The following is a 25,624-nucleotide window of genomic DNA, read 5'->3' as shown; positions in this document are numbered from 1 at the left end:
TGGAGAAAGGCAGGATGAATGATGGTAGGGCATAGGAGAGAAAGGGGTCATGTTCTGCCTCCCCCTATTATCCAGTAGGTGCAGAGAGCTAGAGGAAAAAATGGCTGTGGCCACCAAGCAGAGGAGAGAGAGATTGGTTGCTTAGATCCTGAATCAGCATTGGGGTTCCTAAAGATCCACTCCAGGCTAGATTCTGCAGTGGGTACTGGGAGGCATTGGGACACCAGCCAGCATGACACCAATGAGAGCTCCTAAGTCAGAGAGAGACACTACAGCGGCATAAATTATAGTAGGATGTGTAAGGTGCCATTCAGTGAATGCTTGGCACTCAGTGCTAAGAGTGTGCATGCCTGACCCCATTTACTCCTCACAACTGTAGCGATCAGAACAATTATTATCCCATTTTACTTGCAAGCAAACACTCAGAGAGGTTAAGTGGCTTGTTCAAGATCACTCTGCTGGGTGACAGAACCCACTGGCAAACTCAGGGCTGCCTGAGCACACAGTTGTGATGCTCTGTGTTGTGAGCACAGCAACAAACTCTTCTGTGGGAAGGGGGATGGGGGCTGTGTCAGGGTGGGTATCACATAGGAGGTGACATCTTAGCTGGATCTTGAGAAGTTTAGGAGTACACCAGGGAGGGGAAGGATACCATTCATTCCAGGCAGAGGAGAAAGAATTAGCATGTGTTTCATGAAACACGAAACAGCATGCTATATGTGAGGGTGGGGGTGCTTGGCTCAGAGCTGGGTGTGGGTCTGACTTAGTAGGTTGGGGTCAAATCATACAGACCTTTGCCCACCCATGGCACTTGGCTTCATGTTGGGATGCCATATCCCAAGGAGCTTTCCAATAAGGATGGCTGGAGATGGGATGTGGGATATTGTGACCAGGCTAGAATATGAGATCTGGGGGTTTGTCGTACAGTTGACTTTGAAAGGTGGGAGGTGAGTGGCACTGAATCTCTGGGGGAGAGCCCTGACTCTGGCCTTCAGTCGCTTCCAGTGTCCCAGCCAGAAGTCAGGTAAAATGGAAGATTTTCTGAGACCTCTTAAGTATAGCAGGTCAGGCCCCCTTGCCTCAGCTGGTGCCCCATGTGGCACTGGTCGTGCCAACAGACAGAAAAGGACAGACAGACTCAGAATTGCTGTACAAGGTCTTTGTTGTCATGGTTGGTTTGGTACATCTTAGCATCTGCGTCATACAAAGGGGGGAGCAACAGCCATGGCTTTTGGTCAGGTTCAGGGGGCATGAGGGGATGCCCCTCCCCTCCCCCCAGGCACTGACACATTTAAAGAAAGCAGAGCAACAAGGACACAGCACAGATGTGGGAAAGGGATTCCCCCGCAAGAGCAGGATGGTCATCCTCACCTGGGTCTCACTAGGACCCCCAGCCCCATCCCAGGGCTAGTGGGAGCACCTTCCAACCTCTCCCCAGTGAAGAAGGTGGACAGCAGAAGCAGGGAGGGGAGTAGGGGACATGGCGGGGAAGGCATATCTTCAGGCATACACTTATCTGAGCCAGCTGATCCCCAGCTGCCCATCCAGTCAAGGGCCTGTGGGGTCTTCGAAGGACAGAGCAATTGGGGGATGGGATGGGCAACCCTGCCCTGCCATCTAGGGATTGGGGGCTCTTGGGGCTGGGGGTCTGCCTATTTACTCTAGCCATAGCCTGGGGTGGGGGCAGCTTCTTTCCACAACAGCTGTTCCACCCACCTGAGAGGGTTCTGGGGTGCTGAAATACTTCAGTTCACTGTCTCTCTCCTTTTCTCTCTCTCTCTCCCCTATGCCCTCCCTCCCTCCCTCTTTCTCTCCTTTTCTGTCTCTGTCTTCATCTCTCTCTCTCTCTCTCCCACACACACACACACACACACACACACACACACCCATACTTAAGAGCATCTCTTGACTTTCTGCTTGCCTTTGGAGGAGACCCCACACAGTTTTACCACTTCTTAGAGCTTCTAAACCTGGAGCTGAGGATGTCCATGTGTGGAAATCCTGGCTCCCTGCCAGCACCGGCATGGGTGATCCAGAGAAGCCTTCCCCCTCCTTTCTTGAGGATGAGCTCCCAGGCACGCAAGCCTGGCAGTGGCCTTCCCTGGCAACCACGCATGCCCACTTCAGGTGGTGCCTACTCCCTTGCATCTCATTGTTTTCACCATATACAAATGATTGCTCCTTATTTCCCTAGCTGAAGAATGTCTTCCTGGTATGCTATATGTGTGCGCTGAATTCCGAGACTGCTCCCTCCCCACCCCAGCCTTCAAAGTACATCATACGCATTGCCCCATTTAGGTGTGACACACTCACTCCTTCCCATCCAGTGGGCCACACATACCTCCCACCCAAGGTACATCATGTAAACATCCCTTCCTGCTAGAGCACACCCCACACATATTTTGTACCCCTTTCCCTCACCTGAGTGTGTTGCACACAACATCTTCACTAGGTCACACATTAGTTTCTTTCCATGGTCAGGTCTGCCTCAGGAATGACAGTCATTGTGTCCCTCTGGACCTGAGAGTGGTCACCTGGCAGTGGTTGGAGCCAGGTATCCCCCATGCTGAAATTCTCCCCCGCTCCTGTCTCCAGAATGACCTCTGGTCCTGCTGCTCAGGAGTAGGCCTGAGGATTCTGGAAGAGTCTGGAATGTTTGCCAGACTAATCAGGCAGCCTGGAGGGTACTCTCCTATGGGAAAAATCCAGAGCCCGCTCTGGGGTGCAGAAGGGCTGTGGAGACCCCTAGAGACATTCTCTGAGGGTCTCTTGTCCCTCAGGTCCACCTGGGATATCTTGCATGGCTGTGTTCCTGTGCTATCTGAAGCTCCCTGGGCCTCAGTCTCTGGTGCCCATCTGGCACGCTGTGTACCTTGGCACCACCTTTGAGATCTGAGGGCCCCTGTCAAGGGGGAGACATTTTTGAACACTTGGGATCCACATCTGTGTCTGAGGGGCTCACACACAGGGTCTGGGGAAGCCTGGGGCCCCTTGACTGGGCCCTGCCTATCTCTGTCCCAGGACCCCAGGACTCTAGAGAATGACCATCCTGCCCAGGATTAGAGACACAGACAAGCAGACAATAGGGGTGCGAGGTGGCTCCCCATCACAGACACAGGCACAGACATAGGCCCCCTGGTGGGGCAGGACACAGGGGCACAGGGGAAGGGGCGGGGGAGAAGGGCAAGTCCAGGGAGCTAGAGCTGCTGAAGTCCTGCTCCCTGGAGAAGGGACAGACCAGGGGATTTTTCTGGTTCCCTAAACATATGGATTGTTTTGTCTTGTCTTTAAAGTATTGCAGTCTAACTGATATGGCTTTAACTATTGGAAACGGACAGAGGAGACACATGTCTCTCTCTGAAATAAAAGCATAAATCCACTAAAATGGAAAACCTGCAGAATGCAAACTGGGGTCAACGGGGCAGGGCTTCGGGGGCAGGCAAGTCGCCCCCTCCCTGGGCCCTGCTTTTGGGGTAGGCCCTGGTGGGGGCCCAGCATGGCTTCTTGGGGCACTGCCAGGGTCAGTCCCAGTGAACTTCTGAGGACCTCAGGCAGGAACCCCCCAAGGGTGGGAGGACTCTAGGCCAAGGACAAGGTCTCCTGTTGGATGTAGCCACCCATGGCCAATGGTTTGGGGGCCAAGAAGGGAGTATCTTTACCTATGTTCTTTCTCCCCAAGCACACATTCTGCACACAACTGCCTATTCAGAGCCACACATGCACACCAGTCTTGGCACATCTTACACGCTCTCAAACATATACTCTACAACTTCTAACACATACCCGTTGCTCCAGACATCCATGCAAGTTTGAATACACATGCAGACACAAGCTAAACACATGCAGACTTGACCACACATGTAAGATGGCTGGAAAACAGATATGACAAATTTCAATTCATACATACCCCCTCAAACAAACACACATATACAAGGCTGCCTAACATATACAGTCTCTAACACAAGGGTATGATTAACATACACACACAATCTCAAGACACACACACACACACACACACACACACACACTCTAACAATACCTATATGTACAATCTTTGGACACCCAGTTGCTGATGCCATCTCTGCCACGTATACTCATGCATGCATGGACACACATTTCCCTCTCTCATGTGCTCTATGGCCCCCTAGTTCTCACACAACTGATTGAGCAGGAGGCCTTGACAGTTTGGGATGGAAGGAACAAATGGCATTTTCACACATCCCAGAGGAGAGTTTGTTCTTGGCCAATGAGATGAATGGACAGATGCCTTCTGTCAAGTGAGAACTGGCTTCTCCCCAAAGGCTTGGGGCTTTGGCCAGGAAGGGTCCTCCTGGGGACCATGGGGTCCTGGAAGCACATGAACAGGATGGGGTGGGCAAGTGGGGTGGGTAGGAATGGGGGGCAGCTTGGCTGTACCACTGGTGGGGTCCCATGGCATGGGCCATAGCTGCCCAATGGCTCCAAGTATTTTCTGGGGGGCCTGGGCAGCCCCTTGGCTGGGTCAACTGGGCCCAGCCTGGCAGTGGGGCCCCATGACCCAAGCAGAGTAGGGGGAGACAAGAGGCTGCTCTATCCTGGAGCCTCTCCACAGATGAGTTAAAGTCCAAAGAGGATCCATTTGGAGGGACTGGCTTGGCAGGAGCCATGCCTCTTCAGGTGGGGGTCAGGAAAGGAATGCTCCTGGGCTGGGTGTTAACCTCACAGGGAGGGAAGAAGGAGAGCCCCAGCCTCCTGCCCAGACCTAGGCCTGGCCTGAATACAGCAGGGCCTCTCAGGCTGCGCCCTCACAGGGCAGGCTTACCTTGACTCCCTTCCTTAGAACCAGGTTCCTCTATGCCCCTACCCTGACCTAGAGGCCCACTGTGAGTCAGAGGCCAAAGGTCGGCAGGCCGGGCAGGGCTGGAATGTGTCATTACTTTGGCTGGCTGGGGACAATGGTCCTCCTGGCAGTGGGGTGCATGAAGGAATGTATGGGGGTTACCACACTAGCATAGACCTTAGGCTTCTGGAAGGGGCGCTTGGTGCCTCTGGCACTGGGTTCAACGCCCCCTGCTGGGGAGGCTGTCTTCCCTTTTCGAAGCAACTGAGAAGTGAGGTGGGGGCTGAATACCCTGGAATGAAGAAGGTGTGAGGGAGTGCTGAGAGGGAGGAGTCCCTGGCCAGGGAAGGGGGCAGAGGTCAACTGAGGCTTTCCCCTTCAGAACTGAGACTTAACTGAATGAAAAGAAAGAACCAAAAAAAAAAAAAAAAAAAAAAAAAAGTAACAAGTGGAGTGGGAACAGGGCAGGAGGGCCGGTTACTTCTTGAACATGTCCTGCAGTGGCCCGGGGAGATATTTGAGCACCGTGTCCAGGATGCTCTCCTCCTCTTCCTCCTCCTCATCCCCGCAGCCTGCAGGGATAGCCTTCTTGGGCCGGGTCAGGCTCCCTTCGCAGGGCTGCTCCAGGGCTGCCTTCTCCTCTGCCTCCTTCTCCTCCTTCTTCTTCAGCCCGTACTGGGGAGGGGGAGGGCAGACATGAATATGAATAGGGCAGGGAGAGAGCTAGGTCTCAAGGTCAAGCTGGCTCAGCTGGGGCTCTCTGCTCATGGAAACTACCCAAGCCTTAGTCCTCTCATCTATAAAATAGGGATAAGGTTGCCTTCCTTATGGGATTGTGCCTGTTCTCAGCAGGTGCTCCATAAAAGAGAGTCGGTGCATAGGATTTCCTTTAAAATGAATACCTGCCCATTATACCTTCTCTGCCCTTCTGAAATCCCCCAAGATTTGACATCTGAGAGTCTTCCCATATGTTTCAGTGACCAAACTTGGTCTGAGCTGATAGGCTACTTACAGCCTTGATTTTTTTTTGCAGTGGTGAGACTAGACCTGTATTGAACTGCTTGGCATAAAATAAGGTGGCAGCTGCAGACCCACTGAGAGTGACATGTAACAGTAACAGGTGCTTAGGGCACTATGGTTCTTTCCCCAAATTCCCAGATTCTGGGTTGCCAACACCTGGCCTCCAGAGTCTTGGGTACAAGACTGTGGACCATAGCAGCAAGCATTAGGGAGCACTTGTGGTGTGCATTATCTTACTTAACCCCCGTAACGTTCCTTCGAGGGAGGTGTTCCTGTGATGGAGAACACCTAGTGAGAGCTGGGTCTAAGGTGACCGCAGGGATTCAGGGGAGCCCGAGGCCGGGGTTTGGGGGGACCAGCTTGACCTCGGTTCCTTACTCTCCCTGGCAGATGGGTGATGCTGACCTTGTCTCGGATCTGCTGCCGGACCTTCTCACGCTCAGCCTCCATGCGCGCGTGCTTGGCCTTACGCTCCTCCTCCTGCTGCCGCAGAGCCTCCTGTCGCTCCTCCTCCTTCTTCTGCGCATCTGGGTCCTTCTCCTCCTCTCCCCCCAGCATCTTCCCCATATCCTTGGTGGCCCCTAAATTGGATGGGGTGGGGAGTGAGAGGATGGGTCAGGGGGGAACAGGGCTGGGGATAGAAGGACCTGCGGTTGGGACCCAAGTCAGGGAGTGAAGGGTGCAGGGCTCACCTCCAAGGGCCTGCTTCATGACGAAATCCATGATGCCGGCTCCAGTTAGCGTGCCCTCGCCCAAAGCCAAGTTTGCATGCAGTGCTCCTGATAAGGCCTGTTTCAGCGATATGTATCAACCTGCAAAAGTGGAGTCAAGAATCAGATGGGAGAGGCCTCTGCACAGAGGCCACACAGACAGCAGCCTCACCCTGGTTCCAGCTGCAGGCTCCATCAGCCAAGGCCAAGACCCAATGCCCTGGTACTCAGTGGAAAGGGGCTGTTTCCTGAGTACTTGCTCTGTGCCAGGTACATATGTGTGGCCAAATATCTTCTGATTCCAATTTAAAAACCTTCATCTTGCCTGTATGGCTCTAATTGGATTGAGTCCAGGAGTGCTAGAAAGGGGAATTTGGAGTCAGGCAGAGCTGGGTTCTCATGCCACCCTCATTCCTTATTTTCCATGTGACATTCAGCTAGTTCCTGAGCTTCCTTGAGTCCCAGTTTCCTCATCTGTAAGATAGAGTGGCAGTGCCTCTTTTCCCAGGGCTGCTGTGGAGACTAGAGAAAATTCCAGCCTGGGCCATTGGGTCAATCACTAGATGGAATGAGCAGGGGATTAGGGCCCCAGCAAATCAGAGGCTGGTGAAAAATTGAGAATAGTCAGCTTGGATGAACATCTCCATAGACAAATGGAGAAATAAGTTACTTTTATTTCAGGAAACATGTAAGTTTTGTGTTTTATAGCTTAATATTGATTTTTATTTTGAATTACACATGGGGGTTGGAGACGTGATAATCTTCTTGGGGCTTAGGGCCTTTAAAGTACCGAGCACGGGCCTTGTAAGCACTCAGCTTATGTTAGTCCTCCTCTTCTCTCTAAATTACCAACTTTCCATTTTTATTATATTTTTTATTCTTTCCTTTTTGGCCTCAGAAGATTTTCTCCAAATAAAATCTTAATGAGAATCTCAATATTCAAAATCCCAGTGTTAGTGAGGGTGGGAGTAGAGAGCTTGGAGCTTCCCTCCATCTTTGACCTCCTTCTACCTTGTTCCCCCCACATCCCTGAGAATTTGAACCCTGATGCTGTAACTCTGAGAAGTTTCCTTTTTATTTTAACCATTTAGTTTTATCACTGGCTTTTCATAGACAAAGCCACCACAAATCCCCTTTTGGGTGTAGATGGGAACATCCATGAGCTATCCAAAGGCTGATGTGGTTACCTGGGGTGAGGCCTACTCCCCAAGGCCTTTCAGCCCACATAGCCTTCGGGGCTTTATGATTTGCTAGGAGGAAAAAGGGAAATGGTGGCTGAGAAGCAGGCTGGATATCACAACCAGGTTGAGTTCAAGGTCACTGGCTGTTTGTTGATGATGGATTTTCCTCATTTCTTTCAAAATGAGAAGACGTATCAGTAGACTGAGATCTTTCCATCAAATGGGGCCCAAGAGTTTATTTGAGGACTTCTACATGTTCATACCACCTGACAGGTTGTTTTGAGGAAAGAAAATCATGATGAAGTAGAAAAACATCCCCAGAGGCTTTGACATCAGACACACCTGGTTAGAAGTCTGGGCTCCTGTACACCCTGGCTGTGGCCGCCCTGGGGAAGTGTCAGTTTGCTCCTGGCCAGTGAGGGAGTATTAAGCCTACCCTCATACTGGTGTTTGAAGCTGGTCAAGTGACTGGTATGTAGCAGCTTCTTCTTAATGTTGGCCATTGCTGAGTGCGTATTTGTGAGGACGTGCCAAAAAGGAGCAGGATTTCCAGGAAATGTAAGAGAACCCACCCTGACCCAGAATTCTGAGTTTGAAGGCGGCTCAGCTCGGTCAATTAAGATGTTTTTGCTTGATTCAAAAACATTGTAAAGAGACTGCATTTCTAAGAACAGGAAACGAACAATTTAATAATCAAATGATTTCAGGAACTATTGGGTTCCTCCTCTGTGTTTACATGCAGCTCAAGGAATTTGCAGGTGGTATAGTAGAGACACAGGACTTTAATTTGAGATGGTTCAAATTGGTCCACAGGGCACCTGGGCTTAGGTTCAGTCTCATCCCTAATTTGCTGCTCTGGCAAGTCTCCCTCCTGGACCAGATGATCTTCTGGGCCCTCTTCCCAGTGGTTCTGTCAGAGCAGTTTTGCAGCCTTTGAACTGCTGGCCACCCCCACTCTATCCTCAAATCCTTCTCCTGTCTTGGCTCTGTGACTCAGTTCTTTCCTCTCCCCCATCTTCTACTGCTCTCTCTCCTCGCCTAGTGCTCCATCTCCCCTCCTCACCCCAGCTTTGCTGTCTTCTCTTGTTCTTCTCCTCTCTTCAACAAGAGTGCTCCCGAGTACTCTGACTTCAGCCCCTGTCTCTTTTTCCTCTCTAATGCTTCCCTAGGGAAACTCATCCTTTCTTGGGCTTTGATGATACCTAGACATCTTATGTGGGCTCTAGACCCCTGTAGTCATTTATCCAACAAGTATTAATTGAGTATCTCTTATGTATCAGGCAGTGTGTTAGGCAGTGGGGATATAACAGTAAACAAAACAGACAAAACCCTGCCCTCATGCAGATTACATTCTGGAGTGTGTGTGTGGTGAGTGTGTGTGGTGAGTGTGTGTGTGTTCATGCATATGGAAATAGACAACAAATAAATCAAGATATACACTTGCCCTCCTTATGTACACCTCCCTCTGGATGTCCCATGGCACCATTCAAAGTCAACACACCATCTTTCTATCACCACTCCATCTTCTTCAGCTTCTAAGCATTCATTCAGCAAACACTGATTACCACCCCTCTTTACCCCCCATATGCAAAGTACATCTACTCATTTGAGGACTGAGTTTTCTGGATACTTACCATCCCTTTCATTCTAGGTGTCCCTTTACCCTTGCTGAGGCCTGCTGGTCTTATTTAGCAGTTTCTTGGGTCCACCCCAAAGTCCTGCTGCTCACCTCCAACGTGGCTTTCTCAACTCTTACATAATTTCTTTTTCATCCTGTTGAGGCTCCTGTAACTAATATCTCAAGGCCCAGTGTTCTCCTACTCTGTCCCCTTCCACTGGTGACTTTCTTCTCACTTCATGTGGTGCATAGGAAGGCTCGTGAGCCCTGGGTTAGGCATACCTGACTCTGATCCTGAATCTGTTACTTTTTAGTTGTGTGATAGTGAGTAATTGACTTAACTTCTCTTCTTTATACAGTGAGGATTACATGCGACTTTGAAAGGTTATAAATAATGTGTTTAGCACATGGTTGGGGGGGGGTGCTCAGTAGATGGTTACTGCTATCATTCTCAAAATGATTAATGCCAGCTAGTATGAGCTCCTGCCACTTTCCCTCCTAGCTTCTGAGGACGTAGTCCCCCTCCTTCCTGCTCCAATTAATCTATCCACCGGCGCTGCAGATCTTCTCTCCTTACTCCTCCTACTTGATCTTTGTGTGCTCTCTCTTCTTCACATCCTCAGTCTCCTCTATAGGTCTCTTTATCCCCTTCCTTCTCCAACTCCTGCCCCAAACCACCTTTCCCTTAATCTGTATTCTACCTTTGTGATGAGGGGGTGTCCATTTGGTATCTTCACTCGTTCAGCTCCAGGTTAGCCCTGTGGCTCTGTGAGATCAGAGATCTACTGCCTCCGCACTGCCACAGAAATTGCCGTCGTCAGAGTGGCCAGAGGCCTCCAGAATGCCAGACCCTGGAGTGTTTTCACTGCTCTGGAGCTCCTCCATCCCTCTGTAGCATCAGATATCGATGATGACTCTATTCTCTCCTCATCCCTCTGTTTTTCAGCCTTCTTCTTGAATCTCCTGAATTCTATGGCAGTGCTCCTATGGTCTTCAGTCTACTTCTCAGACAAATTTTCGTTTTCTCCTTTGCTGACTCTTCTTTTCTTTAAAATGTATATGTTCTCTAAGCAATCTCTCTCCTTCTTTCTCCTCCTGCTGTCCCTTATTCCTCCACTGTCTCCCTTGGGAATATCACCTAACCCAATTGATTCAGGCCCTTCTTTAGTCACAGACCACCCCTAGCCCCCAGACTTGCACACTCAACTTTCTGTTGGATATTGTCACATGGGTAATCTCAAATTCAGTCTATCCAAAGATCAATCTAATCCTTGCTCCCCTCACCCAACCATTTTTTCTACCAGCATGCCTTGTTCCAAACACCTCAACTTAAAACTCTAGAATCAGTGACTTCTTCACTTACTCAGTCGTAATATTCTTTGGGCATCTACTCTGCCAGGCACTGTTTTCGGTGCTGGAGCTGTGGCAGGGAACAAGGGAGTCACATTTGTTCTCACAGCATTCAGTTAGCTGGGGAGGTAGACACTGGACCAAAGACCACACAAGGGATTGGTGAGTTAAAATTGGGATGGGATGCTGAGAGAGAAGTCCAGAGACTGTTAGCTTCATGGTGCTTCCTGCATCCACACCCTCTTCTCCTATGCTGCTAACGTCTTGGTTCAGGGCTTCAAGGTTCTGGATTTGTGCATAACCTCTATGTCTGCCCCTCCCTCAGCTCTTATCGATCCTCCACATGGGTGTCCAATTAATCTTCCTAACGGGTGGGTCTGCTCATCAAACACACCCTGCAATGGCTCCCCAGAGCCTTGTTAAACTGGCCAGAGGGTCCTTGTGCTGACCTTCAAGTCCTGCACAGTCTAGCACCTGCCTGCCTTGCCATTCACTTCCCATCCTTTGCATGTGGCTCTGCTTCTGTTTGAAAACCACTGGGTATTCATTTTACAGCCTGGGAACCCCTTAACTTCATCTCTGTCAGTTCACATCTTATCTCCATTACTTAGTAAGTGACCTTGAGCAAATGACTTAATTTTTTCTCATCTGTAAAATGGAGACAATACTGCCTGTGCCCAAGGCATGTTGTGAGTATTAAATGAGATAATGCAAATAAAATGCTCAGCCTAGTGTTTGGCACATAGTAGGTACTAGTACATATTAGCTATCATCATTATCATGGTCATCATCATCACTGTTATCATCAGCAACAGCAATATTTATTTTCAAAGAGCCCTCTCAAACATCATTCCCTTTATAAAATATCCTGGATCTCCTAGGTGAGATGTGATGGTGTCTTCCTCTTCTGAGACCCAGGGTACTTTTTTACAGCAGCCTTGCCTGCCTCCAGCTCATGCGCTCTGTCCAGTTATGTGTGTTTCCTTTCCTGATCACTCTGAGCTCCCTTTAGGAGACGGCTTGTATCTTGTTCATTTCCCTTATCCCAGAGTCCACAATATCTCCTGGTTTATCGTAGAGCCTCATGACATATTTCCTAGGTTGAATTTAATGCTGTGTGTCAGCGAGTATGTGAGAGTCTACACGCTCAGAGTATGATCCTGCATGTCTAACTCTGAACTTAGGCATCGTGTGAGCCTGCGTGAGCGTGTGTGCAGGCGTGTGTGTAGATATTTTGCCATATGCCTGTAGGAGTGCTGAGGTCGGGCAGGTTGCATGCAGTTGAGGATTTTGGCCAGACCACCAGGAGGCGCTCCTCAGCGGTTCTGCGGGAAACCTTGGTCTATCCCTGCGCGGGAAGGGTGGTGGTGGTGGTGGTTGAGGGGTGGGGGTGGTGGTGGTGATGCTGGGCTGGGGGAGGGGAGACAAAAAAGGGGAGAGGGAGGGCTGCTGCCACAGCACGTTTCTGTGCCTTTAGCGCTCCCAGGACCTAGGACACATCTTCAGCTTTCCCTTCTCGACTTTCTCCAGCCTGTCCCAGCCCAAAGGCAGCAGAGGCACCCTCCTCTGGATTGGCCTTATGAGCCCTAACCGGTTTTCGGGACTGGGCCCCGCCAACCGACTAGCAGATTCGGGCACCTGCAGTGTTTGTCCTTGTGGCTGTTTTTCTGTTCTTATGGCTCAAGTCCAGGCTGTATTCACCGCAACTCAATCCAACACTCATTTGCTTTTCGCAGGGGACCCTACGCTAATGGCGGTGGCAGAGACAGAGAATGCCCCTTACCCCCCCCGCCCCCCCCACTACTCCCCTGGAAAGGAGAAGCACTGGGGGAGGGGAAGGGGCAGTGGATGATGGGAGAGGATAGGGAACCGGCTCCCTCAGAAAAGCGGAAGTGGCAGGGGCTAGCGTTCCCTCGGCAGAAGAGGACAAGAATCTAGGCGTCCCTCTCTCGGTCCCCTGCGGAGACCAGCACAGCCAGCAGCTCTGCCCAGAGCTCTCGGTTGGCCGCTGAGAGCGCCCCTCCCCCAACACACAAAGCTTCAACCCCAAGACCCAGCCAGGTAGCAAACTTTGATGGGGGAGGGGCAGAGTGGGGCCTGCGAGGGCCTTAGAAGGGACGGTAACTAATGACCCCAGACAGAGAACGTGCTCCGTCCAAACCTCGACTCCTCCTCCTCCGAGGACAAATAGTCCCTTTGGCCCCTCACCTTCAGTTGACGTTTTAAGCTTTCCTTCCCTCCACCTTCGGCCTCTCCGCTCCCCTCCTGGCGCCCTCTGACTCACTCCGGGAGCCTGAACCCCTTCGGGCGCAGCTCCCTCCTCTGGGGCTGAGGGCTCTGGAGGGTTCCGGGTGAACCAACAGCCTGAAGTAGCTTAGATCGACGTCCCCCCCATCCCCACCCCCGCGAGCTCGAAGTTGTTCTCTAGGATCAGACTTGAGTCTCCCGCCGCCCTCGGGGCAGTCCTAGCTCTCTGGGAGCAGGGCTGTTTTGGGCTTCTGCCCGGAGGTCTCCGACCCCGGGGCCCACTCCTCCTGCCCGGTTGGCCCCGGCTTCACTCCCTGGCTTCACTCCGTTCCCTCCGCTTGCTCGCTCTACTCTCGCGGGGAGCTGTCCTTTCAGCACCACGCCGAGCGCGCCTAGGAGGGTCCCAGCTGCCGCCGCTCAGCCACCCTTTCCGGCGCCCGGACAGTCTTGGGGAGCTGTCCCCTCGAAAGCCGTACTCCCCAGCTTCCCAGGCTGCCGTGCAGCCTCACGGCGAGAGCTGGGACCCTGTTGCCCACAGCCCGGCTCCGCCCTCCCGGCCCGTGGTCAGCACCGACCTGGCGGTCCACGAAACCGTCTGAGCCACTGCAGGCTCCGGGTGTACTCAGCGAGGCGGTTCCTTCTGCTATTCCAGCTCCCGCCGCCGCCTCGTGCAACTCCACCAGGCGAGCTGGGGCCGCGGCTGCCGCTGCCGCGGGCGGCTGCCGGAGGCGCCCTCCAATCACGCCCCTCAGCCAGGCCCTGACGTGCTACCGCTCCCCTTCCAGATGGGAAATTCAAATCTCTCTCTCTCTCTCTCTCCTCTCGCTCCCTCTCCCCCCTCCCTTTCTCCTCTCTTCCTCCTCCCCCTTCCTCCCCCTTCCTCTCCCTTTCCCATTCTTTCTCCTTCTCCCCTCTTTTCCCTCACCATTCTCCTTCCTCCTCCACCTTTCCGCTGTCCCCTCCACTCTCGCCCCCGGAAGACACCCCCGCCAATCCCCCCTGCAGCCACTTGTCCTGGGTGAAGCTCTTAAGACCACAAGCTTGTTGCTTCAATGCACCGAGAACACAGTGATGGGTCAGGGGATGAAGGGTTCTTTTAAAGCAAAACTCAAAGATCACCTGCTCAGGAAAGCCCTCCTGATTACTCCAGGAAGAATTGGTCACACTCTTCTCAGGGTTTCTGCCATCCCTAGACAGACCCCTGTTTCAGAGGCTATTGTTGCTCTATTTTGCTTACCTCTTGCCTGTGAGCTCTTATAGGACAGGACCACCATCAGACCATCTGTATAGCCCCTCAGCATCATGTCCTGCTACAAGGGTACTCAAGAAACATTGATGGATCATGTGGGTAGGCCCCAATAGAGGGTAAGGAGTCCTTCCTGTGGACCCAGAGGGAGAAGATTGCTGCAAAATTCGCTGTAAGACTCACTTGCCAATCCCTTGTAGATCTGGCATCCTGTGCAGAATAAGGAATCTGTTGCAAACTTTATTCTAGAAGGCTATTTCTTTCTCTCGTAAGCCCAGGGAAGGAAAGGGACCGCCAAGAGGCAGGGCAACATCTGTCCCTACCCCCCAAGACTTTCCTCCCCTACTTACATTCATTTTTCATTTTATTAACCTCTCCTAATGAGTCTCTCCATTCTGCCTGCCATCTTTTGGCTCTAAAATGCTTCTTTTAATCCAGACCGAAGTATAAGAAAATGGCTTAGGAGAGGAGGGGACTTGCATCAGACCTTTGAAAGATTTGCAGGAGTTTATACATCAATCAGGGTTATGTCAGAGTGTAGATGACTTCTGCTTCTGTAAGGGGATGGCTTCCTTCCAAGGAGGAAGCAGCAAGAGCTGCAGAGGGACAGGATTGGGAGAGGAAAGAGGTGTGATTTTGTTCCAAAAGGAGGGGACTATTCCTTTACACAAGTTCACAGCAGAGACCTCAAAGTGAGGGACTTCCACAGGTCAGAGGCCATTGTTGGAACCACCCTCCTCACCTGGAGAGTCATCTTCTGAAGCTCATCTCTATTCTTTTCTTCCCTTCCCAAGGCTATGTGGCTTGGTATAGGGATAGCCCTTCATTTATGGCTGAGTTCTGTTTAACACCGTATTGGGCCATCACACGCTCATTTTTAATTTTCTTCCTTTTCCTGAGGCAGATGCTATTGGAAGGGGGCAGTGGGGAGGCTGTTTGATTAGAGTGACTTAGACTTGCCACTAATGCCTGAGGGGAGTTCTGGGCAGGGAGATCTGACATCATGCCATTTTAAGACTCACAGTCCTCCTCCTCTCTCCTTCTCCCTCCTTTCTTCCTGTTCTTCCAGAGCAGAAGCTCAGTGAATGGGACCTGGCTGGCATCACTCCCGTTACAGTTGGGTTTTTCCACAAAGGGCATTGTCTTTAACATGGACATCAACCCGGATGCCCTGGTGGCTCAGTCAGTTAAGTGTCCGACTTTGGCTTAGGTCGTGGTCTCACAGTTCATGAGTTGGAGCCCGGCATTGGGCTCTCTGATGTCAGCACAGAGCCCATTTTGGATCCTCTCCCCATTTCCCTCCCCCCCCCCCCACTGTCCTTCCTTCTCTCTCTCTCTCAAATAAATAAAACATTAAAAAAATATATAGACATCAACCAAGCTGGGCTAAACATCCAACTTAGCCTTCAGAAAAGTACTGAGCTCAGTTCTGGACACCATACTTTAAGATGGATTAGGGGTGCCTGGGTGGCTGAGTCGGTCCAACTTTGGCTCAGGTCATAATCTCCTGGTTTGCTAGTTCCAGCCCCCGGTCAGACTCTGTGCTGACAGCATAGAGATTCAGCACAGACTTCAGATTTTGAGTCTCCCTCTCTCTCTGCTCCTTCCCCACTACACTCTGTCTCTCAAAAATAAACATTAAAAATATTTTTTAAAAGATGGATTTAACAAGCTTTCTTATGTTTAGGGAAAAAAAAGGTGGTTTGGTGGTGGGTGTCTGGAAATCAGGTCAAATGGGTGAAAGTTGAAGGATCTGAGGATGTTTCTTCTGGAGGAGAGAATGCTGAAGGGCCAAGTCTTGCTCAGTTTGTAACTCTGGCCTTTAGCATGGGGCCTGGCAAAGTAGGTGCTAAGGAAATGCTTGTTGGTTGAATGAATGACCACTGCAAGCAAAATGGAGTACTAATGTTTTTATCAGCTCTGAAGACAGAATTAGGGCAATGGGGGAAAGGTAAAGGAAGGCAGCCAGAAGCTCTAAGAGGAAAAATCTTCTGTCAATTGGAGCTGTCTAGCCATAGCATGGACTGCCTCATGTTAGGTAGTGAGTTCTCCATTCCCTGGAAAATGACAGGTGGGTAGCAGGTGACAGCTAAAGCCCCCTTTGAACCCAAGCTTCTGTGAATCTATAAAAAACTTCATGAGCTGACATGAATCATGTCTAGCTGCGGAAAATCTTACTGGTGAATAAAAGGACAGCTCAGTCAAGCCTTGTTGGCTTCATACCACTGAATGATTAGGGGTAAATCAGGGCACTTTAGCTACTGATAACTTTCTGTTGAAGAAAGATGGCAGACAGCTGAATACTTGCTTCCTGTTCACTCTTGCCAGCCTAGACATAGCTCCTGAGTACTCTACTGTCAATGTAGAAAAGTCACTAAATATTATAACCACTTTCTAATGATTATAACACTACTAATCATAGCAACCATCGGGTCCCCATTGTGTCTCAGGCACTTAGTTTGGTGCTTTGCATAAATTATATCCTCTCCTTTAGTTCACACAAATCTCTGTTTCCAAGATGGGGAAGTTGATCCCCTGGGAGATGCAGTGATTCTTTGGCATAGCCAGGATTTTAGCCCAGGCCTGCCTGACGCTGAGCTCTGGGGTCCTTTCACGCCCCCCCCCCCCCCCCCCCCCCCCCCCCCCNCCCCCCCCCCCCCCCCCCCCCCCGCCCAGGCTGCTTCTCTTCTGACACATCCCACAGCCTATGGAAATGTAACTTTTGCTCTTCAGATTTTTTTTTTACATTGACATTTATCGTCCTCCCTGTTCTCCAGTTTCTCACTTAAAAAAAAAAAATAAAAACACAAAAAACTGCCTTGAATTCACATCCAGATTGGGGTCTTTGTGTCATGTGGGTTGTCAGCATCTCCTTCATCTCCCGCATCTCTAATCCAGCCCGCTGTGAGTTCCCCTCCCCCAGCCATCCTCAGGTTCTTTTGGAGCCTGCTCTGTAGACAGTTTCTAAGAGTCACCTGGTAAAATATGGATGTGGCTCTGCAAGGTGTCTTACCCTGGCTTGTGCTGGCTCTCCGCTTCTATTTGTGAGCCCTGTGTTCTAGGGCAGGGGGCCAAATTCGAACAGATTTTTAAAATTATATATACATGCCTTGAATGTTCACTAGGAAGCCAATCAAGAGAGCTAATGTCAGTACTTTGTGTGAGCATCGAGGAACAGTGTGTGAAGAATGACAACTGTCACAGACCATAAAAGCAGTGATCAGTGAGAATGGCGTTTGTCCAAAGGTCAGCCCATTTCTTCCCTGAGTGTCCTCTGAATGCAGTGCGGGTGTGAGGAAGAGATTGCTGGCTGGGCTGACCTAAGCTGGGAGTTGAGCTGGTGGGTGCAGGGAGGCTTCTGAGTGCTCAAGACGCTGACTCCACACCCTGCCATTCTGGCTTGAGCCTGGAGGGGCAGAATTGGTCTTGGTTTGAGGGGGTGGCTGTGTGCCAGAGGCAGAAACAGAACTGTGGGGGTGGTGCACAGGGAAGGGCTCTAGGCCAACTTGCTCATCTGATGAGTGCCTCCCATCTTGTCACTGATAATGGCTAGGGTGCCACTGTCAGGATGTAAGGCCAGGGGCCCAGTCTGTCTCTCTCAACATGGAGTGGCAGTGTGAAGGCAAACCCGTTGGTGTGCAGTGATGCATAAGTGTGTGTGCCCATCAATGTGGGACCGTGTAGGTGGCAGTGGGCAGCATCCATGTAGAGGGACATAGGTGCTAGTAGGGCAGGTGTAGGTCTGTCACCATGTGATTCACAGTGTGTGGTGGTGTATCCTTCCTGACGTGGAGTGTCTCTGGTGTGAGTGTATCATCAGGTGTAAAGCCAAGAGGGTTGTTATAGCGGGATATGTAATGGCATTGTGTGATGGTCTGGGTGTAAGATGTCACCACGTATAGCTGTGCAGGTTGTCCAGTGTACAACCACAGAAGGCGCCATTTACATAGACTGTGCCAGATGCAAAGGCTCTGGGGACACGTCACCACTTCTGTATAATGATGTATGTCTGTGTCACTGCCAACGAGAGATGATACAGGTGATAGGATGTTACCATCAATGTGAAAGGGTGTCATCATTGGTGGTAAGAGTGTAAATGTTAAATGTGTCACAACGGACTGGCACATGTGTCACTGTCATTGTTAGGGCAGAACGGGTGTGTATGTGCAGCCAGGAGTGTGTTATCCCCACTGTGCAGGCACACAGGCTGAATGTGTCACTGAAGGTGACTGATCTCTCCTTTTCCATTTTTCCCCCACCAGAGAGACCCTTGGTAACCCAACCTGCTAGCTCCTGCCCCACCCAGGATGCTGCATAAACCTTTGGGTTCTCCATTATCCATTTTTGTTTCTCAGAAGGAGGGTTCCAGACTCCCTGTCTGAACCATGACTCATTGGTATTGCACATAGTGTGTGTGTGTGTGTGTGTGTGTGTGTGAATCCCTAAGGAGCCCCTCTCTATCCCAGAGCCCCGTCCCCAAGTCAGAGCTCCTCCCCAGCCCAGCATCCTCCTACCAGCTCTTTGGAGGTCCTCCACCACCCTTCATCCCATCCCCACCCTCCCAGATCCAGGCACTCATTAGCATGTCAAAGCACTTCTCTTTTAGCCCACTCATTGTACCCTGGGATATCCCCACACAGTCAACTCCCTCCCATCTTGAGCTTTCCTGAAACCCTACATTTTCATGTCTGCCACACCAGTCTGCAGTTCCCCCACCATCCGGCACAGGGAGGATATTGTGGTGATAAATCCTTCTTCCCTTGCCTGGTTCTTTTTCCAACTCTCTGCTGGGACTTCTGCCTCCCCTCCTCCAATATAAGCCCTTCCAACTCTCTAGGATGTGGTTGGACCACCCTTTCCATCAGATATTCTTCCTGATGACCCTAGATGCTCATATCACCCCAGAACCAGACAGTGCATCCTGCCAAGCCGCCTCATTTGAGTCCTAGCCCTAGACTTGCTCAGTCACAATAGGTGAGGCATCAGAATTTGTTCTATATCCTCAGGAGGTTCCCCTTCCAGAATATCCTTCCATCCTTGTGACTCTTGGTCCCTTTCTCCCTCCCCCATGTGAAGTCCTGCTCGGAAAGATGGTTTTTTACGCCTTAGGATCCTCTCCTTAGGCACATGGAAACAGAATAACAGAGTTCCAGATGCTAGAATCATAAGCGAAAGGCCTTTTTAGGATAACATTTAGAATCACAGAATCTAGAATGACAGGCTCTCTAAACACTGTATGGCCCACTCTTACTCAGAGGTCCTGGGATGGAGGGCTTGCTACAAAAATGGCAGATTTTTGGGCATCTTCCCATGTGGGCTGAACCAAAATCTCTGAGATGGGATCCCAGGAATTTGCAGCAGTATCAAGCCCCCAGGTGGTTTTGATACACCCACAAGCTGGAAAACCCTTGCCTTCAGCCACTAGAATCTGAGAATCATACAATTCCGGGCCATAGTCTTCTAGAAAAAAAAAGTCCTGAATCATGAAATCATAGAATATTTTAGGATGCACAGAAGCTTAGATCTAACTAATTGCACACATTCACTCACAACTTTAGGATCTTAAATCCCATGAATCTTAACGCCTAGAATTACGGAGTTGGAAGTGACCCCGGGGTGCAGTTTTGTTCCTGTTCTAGGAGAAATTTTCTTTTTCAGCCTTATCCCTCCTGTTGGAATGGAAGGCTTTTTCCCCTGTCCCTCACAGGGCTGCCTCCACGGTGTCGCCTACATTTGTGAAGATAAATGTTCTTTCCATCCTGGTGCAAAGGCAGCTGGCAGAACCGCTGCATTTATGGAGCAAGCGAGTTGGAAATGACTTCTGCTTTCCGTTTAGGACCAGCACACCCTGGCCCACAATACAGATCTTGCTCTCTGATAAAAATGAATCTGAGGGGACATTATTGCTGTTTTGTAATTGAGGAACATGGACAGCAGAGGTTAATAAGCTCATGGAGCTTCTGGTCAAGGAAATGAAAAAGAGAATGCTGGGGGACAGCCAAGTGCTATTTTGGAGATTGATGGGCATGTGTGGTGTGTGTGTGTGTGTGTGTGTGTGTGTGTGTGTGTGTGTGTTGGGGAGTGGAGTGAAGGGAAGGGGATGAAACATAGATAAAATATCAGCAATGAAAGGGTAACTTTCTGGTCATTTAACCCAGTGTCCTCAATTTACAACTGGGGAAACAGAGGCCCAGAAAAGGGAAGGGACTTTTTTTTTTAATGCCACACAGCTGGTTAATGAAATTCCTAAGTCCTCCTTCTTAGTTACAACTCAGCATACAGCTCCACACTTCTGAAGACACGTCTAGCATGCCAAGCCCTGTTTTAGGGATGTTACAGATGTCAGCCCTTGTAGCCGCACGACAACCCTATGTAGCAGGTATTTTTCCACTCATTCATTCATCCAAGCATGCCAGGTACTCTCCTAGACAGACAAAGATGTAGAGGATGTTTCCGAGTTTCTCTTTCCCCTCTTTAGTCCACAGCAAGAGATGTAAATACTCCACAGAGGGATAGCACATGGACCAATTCACGCGCTCAAGATCCCTTCAGATTGGAGCCTCCGATTCAAAGCACTCAGAAGCAAGCCGGGGAGAGATGGCCACAAACAGTTGATGATAATACAACATGCTAAGTGCTGTCCTAGTGAAGAGGCAGCTCTGGGGAGCAGAATGAAATACACACAGCTTGCAAGCCAGATGGGACTGGAAGCCCAAAGCAGGGAAGGGACAGGGTGGCCGCCTCCCGGGTGGCCAAGTCATCTTGGGCTCTGGCCACATAGAGACGTGGGTTCAAGTTCAGCAGCCTTCCGTACCCAGCACCACCCTCCAAGCCAGACAGAGTGGCTTTTCTCTGAGACTCAGTTTCCTCCTCAGTGAAGTGGGGGGATGGTCCTCACCTCCTGGGGCAATTGTGAGGCTCAGAGAAAGACACTATTTAGGAAACAGCTGCACAGTAGTCTCAGCAAACATTAATTCTCTTTCCCTCCAACATCTGAGCAAGGTGGGGATTTCCTCTGCCATCTAGGCAGTGCTGCCACTGGACAAAATCTCTGTTTTGTGATCTCATTCAGAGAACTCTGCTTCATGATTTCCTTGAGTTTGTGTAAGTTGCAATGAGAAAGAAAAGGATTTGAAGAATTTCAAATTAGAGGAAAATAGGGGAGATGTCTCTTCTATCTCTTCGTCCCTTCTTTGGGTTTCCTCCCTTCCTTTGTGGCACACAAGGGACTTGGATGTTGTGTTCCCAAATGGGAACCGCCTAAAGGAAGCCCAGAGGGGGCTTGGACTTCAGGCCCAAGAACAGGAGGAATTTTCCACCCACAAATCTAAAAATGGTTGCTCTGTGCCACTCAACCTCCAGTTGTTTCTTTCTGGCAGGAAAACAAAATAAAACCAAACCAACCACCTTTTATTTGGCAACCAAGGTGTGGGAGAGGTGTTTGGAGATAACACTGGGGGAAAAGAAGGGCTGAAGAGGAAGAAATTTTCATTCACTGAGCCTCTCTTACCGCAGAAGGTGATTCACAGTCTTTATCTGATTTCAGCTCCACACCACGCCTCCAGTACCTTAAACGTCATCATCTCCACTTCATATTCATAGAGGGATATTCAGGCTCTGAGAGGTTAAGCACCTTGTTCAGGGTAACACAGCCAAGAAGTCATGGCATCAGCATTTAAGCTTAGTGTGGCTCTCAGCTGGCTATATTTCCAAAGGGAGATTAAATGGGTTTCTGCAAGCTGAGTCTGGGCCTGCAGTTTTGGGGCAACTGGTTCCAGAGTTTGGATGGTCCTGTTAGGATGCCTCTATGGGGATTTTGCCATAGGCTGGTACTTAATGAGGCTGAGTGTTCCAGGTCTGAAGGTGATCAAAAGTGATGGGGGCTGTAGCTCAGGACCCCTAAATTACACCCTCAGGGTTTATATAAGAAGCCTCCTTCTGTGGCAGCCCCCTACTCACTTCTGCTCAGTTTGCTGCAGCCCAGCTTTAAGACCAGCCATCTAACCATTGCTCCTGTGTCTGCTCCTGCCTTTGGATTGACTTTCTAACTGGCTTTCAGATTGACTTTCTAATTGGCTTCCAGAACTGTAGGAGAATCATAGCTTTCCAAAACATGGGTCAACCTGTGGCATTCCCCCACTTAAAACACATGGTGGTCACAGCTTATTTTGCCACTTAGCACCCACTCATCCCTTACATGGCATCAGCTTTGGAAGAGCCAGCATGTGGGTTTCATTTGAACCCCTGGGTGGATCACATGACTTGGGCTAAGCCAATCAGCACATATGGTCCCCCTGGTCCCCCAGATCAGTTCAGCAATAGACATAGGACCAAACTCAGATCAGTCAGGGCCAGAGAGACTCAGTTCTCGGACTTGGCTTGAGCTAAGGGAAATGGACTAAGTTCCACTGTGATGTGAACTGAGGTTCTCAGGACCTACCACATGAACCCTTAGACTGGGGATCAGCTAAGAGCCAGAAAAGTCAAGAAAAGGAGAGTGGGGAAACCTTAGCCTGGTGACATTTGTTTATACCTTGGATCAAGTTGTGCCTGCAGATCTCTTGGGTCTTGTCATTTTTATAAGCCAATAACCACCCCTTCCCTTTTGTTCTTATTAAAGCTATTTTGAGTTGTTTTTTTCTTTACGTGCAACCACAATCCTTTGATGTCTTCCCATTGCCTTCAGGAGAGAGTTCAAATCCTTTAAATTGAATTTTAAGACCCTCGATGATCAGGCCCTGACCTCTCTCTCCAGCGTTCTATGTCGATCCCTGGATGAGCCATCACATGGTGTTTCTGAGCCTTTGCCCATGCTGTTTGCTCTTGGAGGAATGGCCTCATCTGCTCTGTTCACTTGGTTAGCCTCTGCTTTGACCATCATGGCTCAGCTAAAGCATAAAGAAATCTCTCCTGAGAAACAGGACTGAAGCAGAAGTTTCCTCTTTGCTCTCACGTGGACCTTTACAGTGTAGCACCAATGAAACTAAACTTGACACTTAAGGTTGGTTTCCTTGTCTGACTTTCTCCCTAGATTTTGAACTCTTTGAGGATGGAGACCCATTGAGGATGAGGGATTCATTCATTCAGCAAATAATGGGCCAAACATCTACTACATGTCAGAGACTCCTCTAAATGCTGGGGATAAACAGTGAAAAAATATACAGATTCCCTTCTCGTCCGGCAAGGGAAGCAGACGCCGATCGGGTAAACACACGGGGTCAGGGTCATTCCAGAGAGTGGTAAGGCAGTGACATAATAGGACAAGGGGATGCCTGCTTCATGCTTCTGGGCTTGGAGCCTAGAGGAGAGCCAGGCTCCAAGCAGGGCCTCAGGAAGCGACCATCTGATGAATGAGTGAGGAGCATCCCCTCAGCCTTTCTTTATGACTCTACCAGTAACCCAGGACTCTACCGGAACCTCTTTGATAGTCATTTATTCCCCATTTCCAGCCTACACCCCCTCTTGGGGTGTAGTTATATAAATGACTTTTTTTTTTTTTTTTTTATGTGTATAACACTCACCTTTCCTGATGGGAGTTGAACAAAGGCCACATTCTCTTTGACTTCATGGTGCGGCTCCATCCCTGCCTCGGTCCAGCATCAGGAAGCTGTACGCTCCTCTGCCTGCCTTTGATCAAGGCTCCCACTGGCCTTCATCTTTCCAGTCCTCACTCTTCTGTCTCCTCCACAGGCCTATTGCCAGCCCTTTGATCACGTCGGTGACTCGTCTGGGCTTTATCTGGCACCATTAAGACGATGGAACTTCATCCTGTCTTGTGTCACTCCTATACTCAGAAGCTTTCGATGACTCACTGTTGCCTACAGCATCAAGTCCAGACCCACAAGGGCTTCCCTTGATCTGACTTCTGCCTCCCTTGCAGCCTGTTTACTGCGACTGCTCTCCTACAGAGCACTCATTGCTACAGAGCACTCAACACCTCTGATGTTCATTTCATTCCTCTGTTAATTTACACGTCCTTGTATGTCTCCTCCCATAGGATCATAAGCTGCTTGAGGGCAAGGATCATATCTTGCTCATCCCTGAGTCTCCAGCATCAAACCCAAGGCCTTCTCCATTGTGCATGCTCAACAACAAATCTTTCCAGAGATGAAAATCTGTGCATGGCATTGCTCCCCGCCCCCCCCCCCCCAACCGGCCTAGGATCAAAATGGCTTGTCCTGCCACATCAGTCTTAAGGTCCCCATCTCATGGGCAGCTTTAGGCCCCTTACTGGGGTATAGACCACAATAATTCTGGCATCCTTGTCTAAATCTTATACTTGTCCTCACCTCCTTTTTTTTTCATTCTTAGACCACACACATAATCCCATGATTTCCTTCCATGCTTTGGCCTCATCACTGTGGCATTTTGTCATTGGGATATTTTTGGTGTCATTTGCTGTGTTGATACACACTTTTGTCCTGTTTAGTATCTCTTTGGAGTTCCTGTCCTCCTGTACCCTTAGGCTTTATGGTCTGAGTGGAGCTAACTCCATGCCCCACTCCCATGGGTGAGCAACAGACCTGTAGCAGCCATAGAACAGTATTAGTTGTGGCCCCAATGATTGGCTCAGGGAAGGCAACTGACACAAGCTAAGCCAGTGAGAGCCAGCCCTGGGATTTTAGCTAGAACCTACAGGAAAGATGCTTTCTATTTCTATAGGATTTGCCAAACTGGCAGAATGTGGGCCTGAGCAGCTGGGTTGTTTTTGCCATCACCCAGGGAGAGGCTGCCAGAGAAGAGCAGAGCCAAGGGGAGGATAGGAGACAAATTTCTGATGACAGCATCTGAGTGCCCAGTTCCTGATGTGCCTTTAAGCATCATCTTCTCCTGTACTTTTCCGTTATGTGATCAATAACCGCTGTTCCTACTCAGGTTGTTTTGAATGAGGTTTCTGTCTCTGCCACCTAGGAGAAACCTGCTGGAACCTGTAACTTTGAAGCCGTGTGTCCCTTCCTCCACAAAACTTCTAATCAAGCAGGACCAGACTCTGGAAGGACCCTTCATTTAATACTCTGACCTTCCAGGAAGGAACCGATCATCCTGGTCCCAGTCCTTGATCTCTAAGCCACCTCCTCACTTGTACAGGGTGATTCCATGGTCGTGTTGACTTACGGGAGAGAAGGGGCTCACTCTGTGGGTCCATACTCAAAGCTTTTCCAGAGCTCACATTTCATATCCATAGATCCCAGTTCATATATCCACCTCCCCTCAAAAATGCACATATTTTTGCCAACAGCTCTGCAATTTCACCCTTGAGTGGCATCAGCATTCTTGGGCGGGTGCCATCCATTCCCAGCAATTTGTCTGCATCTTGTTTGTCAATTGGAGTTGGAACATTTGCCCGCCGGAGCAGTGCCTTTGGTGCCCCTACTTCCAAAAGACAATTTGGGAGCAGGAATTGCCCTGAGGTCCTCCTCAGTCATAGCTGAG

At 50.0% G+C, this 25,624-nt stretch overlaps 1 protein-coding gene across 3 annotated transcripts in view; it reads right to left on the bottom strand.

The window, feature by feature from the left end:
* Positions 1–1,144: 1,144 nt before the first annotated feature.
* Positions 1,145–25,624, bottom strand: part of CPLX2 (complexin 2) — an 84,149-nt gene continuing 59,669 nt past the window's right edge. For 2 of the 3 annotated variants that reach the window (XM_039239819.1, XM_039239820.1), the window contains 4 exons: positions 6,532–6,651; positions 6,245–6,420; positions 1,871–5,494; positions 1,145–1,784 (listed from right to left, as the gene is read on the bottom strand). In XM_039239819.1, the coding sequence (XP_039095750.1) occupies positions 5,297–5,494; positions 6,245–6,420; positions 6,532–6,562 (405 nt within the window). In that variant the 5' untranslated portion in view covers positions 6,563–6,651 and the 3' untranslated portion in view covers positions 1,145–1,784; positions 1,871–5,296. Of the gene's footprint in view, positions 1,785–1,870; positions 5,495–6,244; positions 6,421–6,531; positions 6,652–13,520; positions 13,673–25,624 lie in introns of those variants that run through there. The other variant, XM_039239818.1, reaches the window with a different exon arrangement.

The sequence above is a fragment of the Hyaena hyaena genome, unplaced genomic scaffold (assembly GCF_003009895.1).
Source record: "Hyaena hyaena isolate Hyena2069 unplaced genomic scaffold, ASM300989v1 scaffold_160, whole genome shotgun sequence".
Classification (NCBI taxonomy): domain Eukaryota; kingdom Metazoa; phylum Chordata; class Mammalia; order Carnivora; family Hyaenidae; genus Hyaena; species Hyaena hyaena.
Note: the sequence above shows the minus strand (reverse complement) of the source record. Positions and strands in the feature narration are given on the sequence as shown.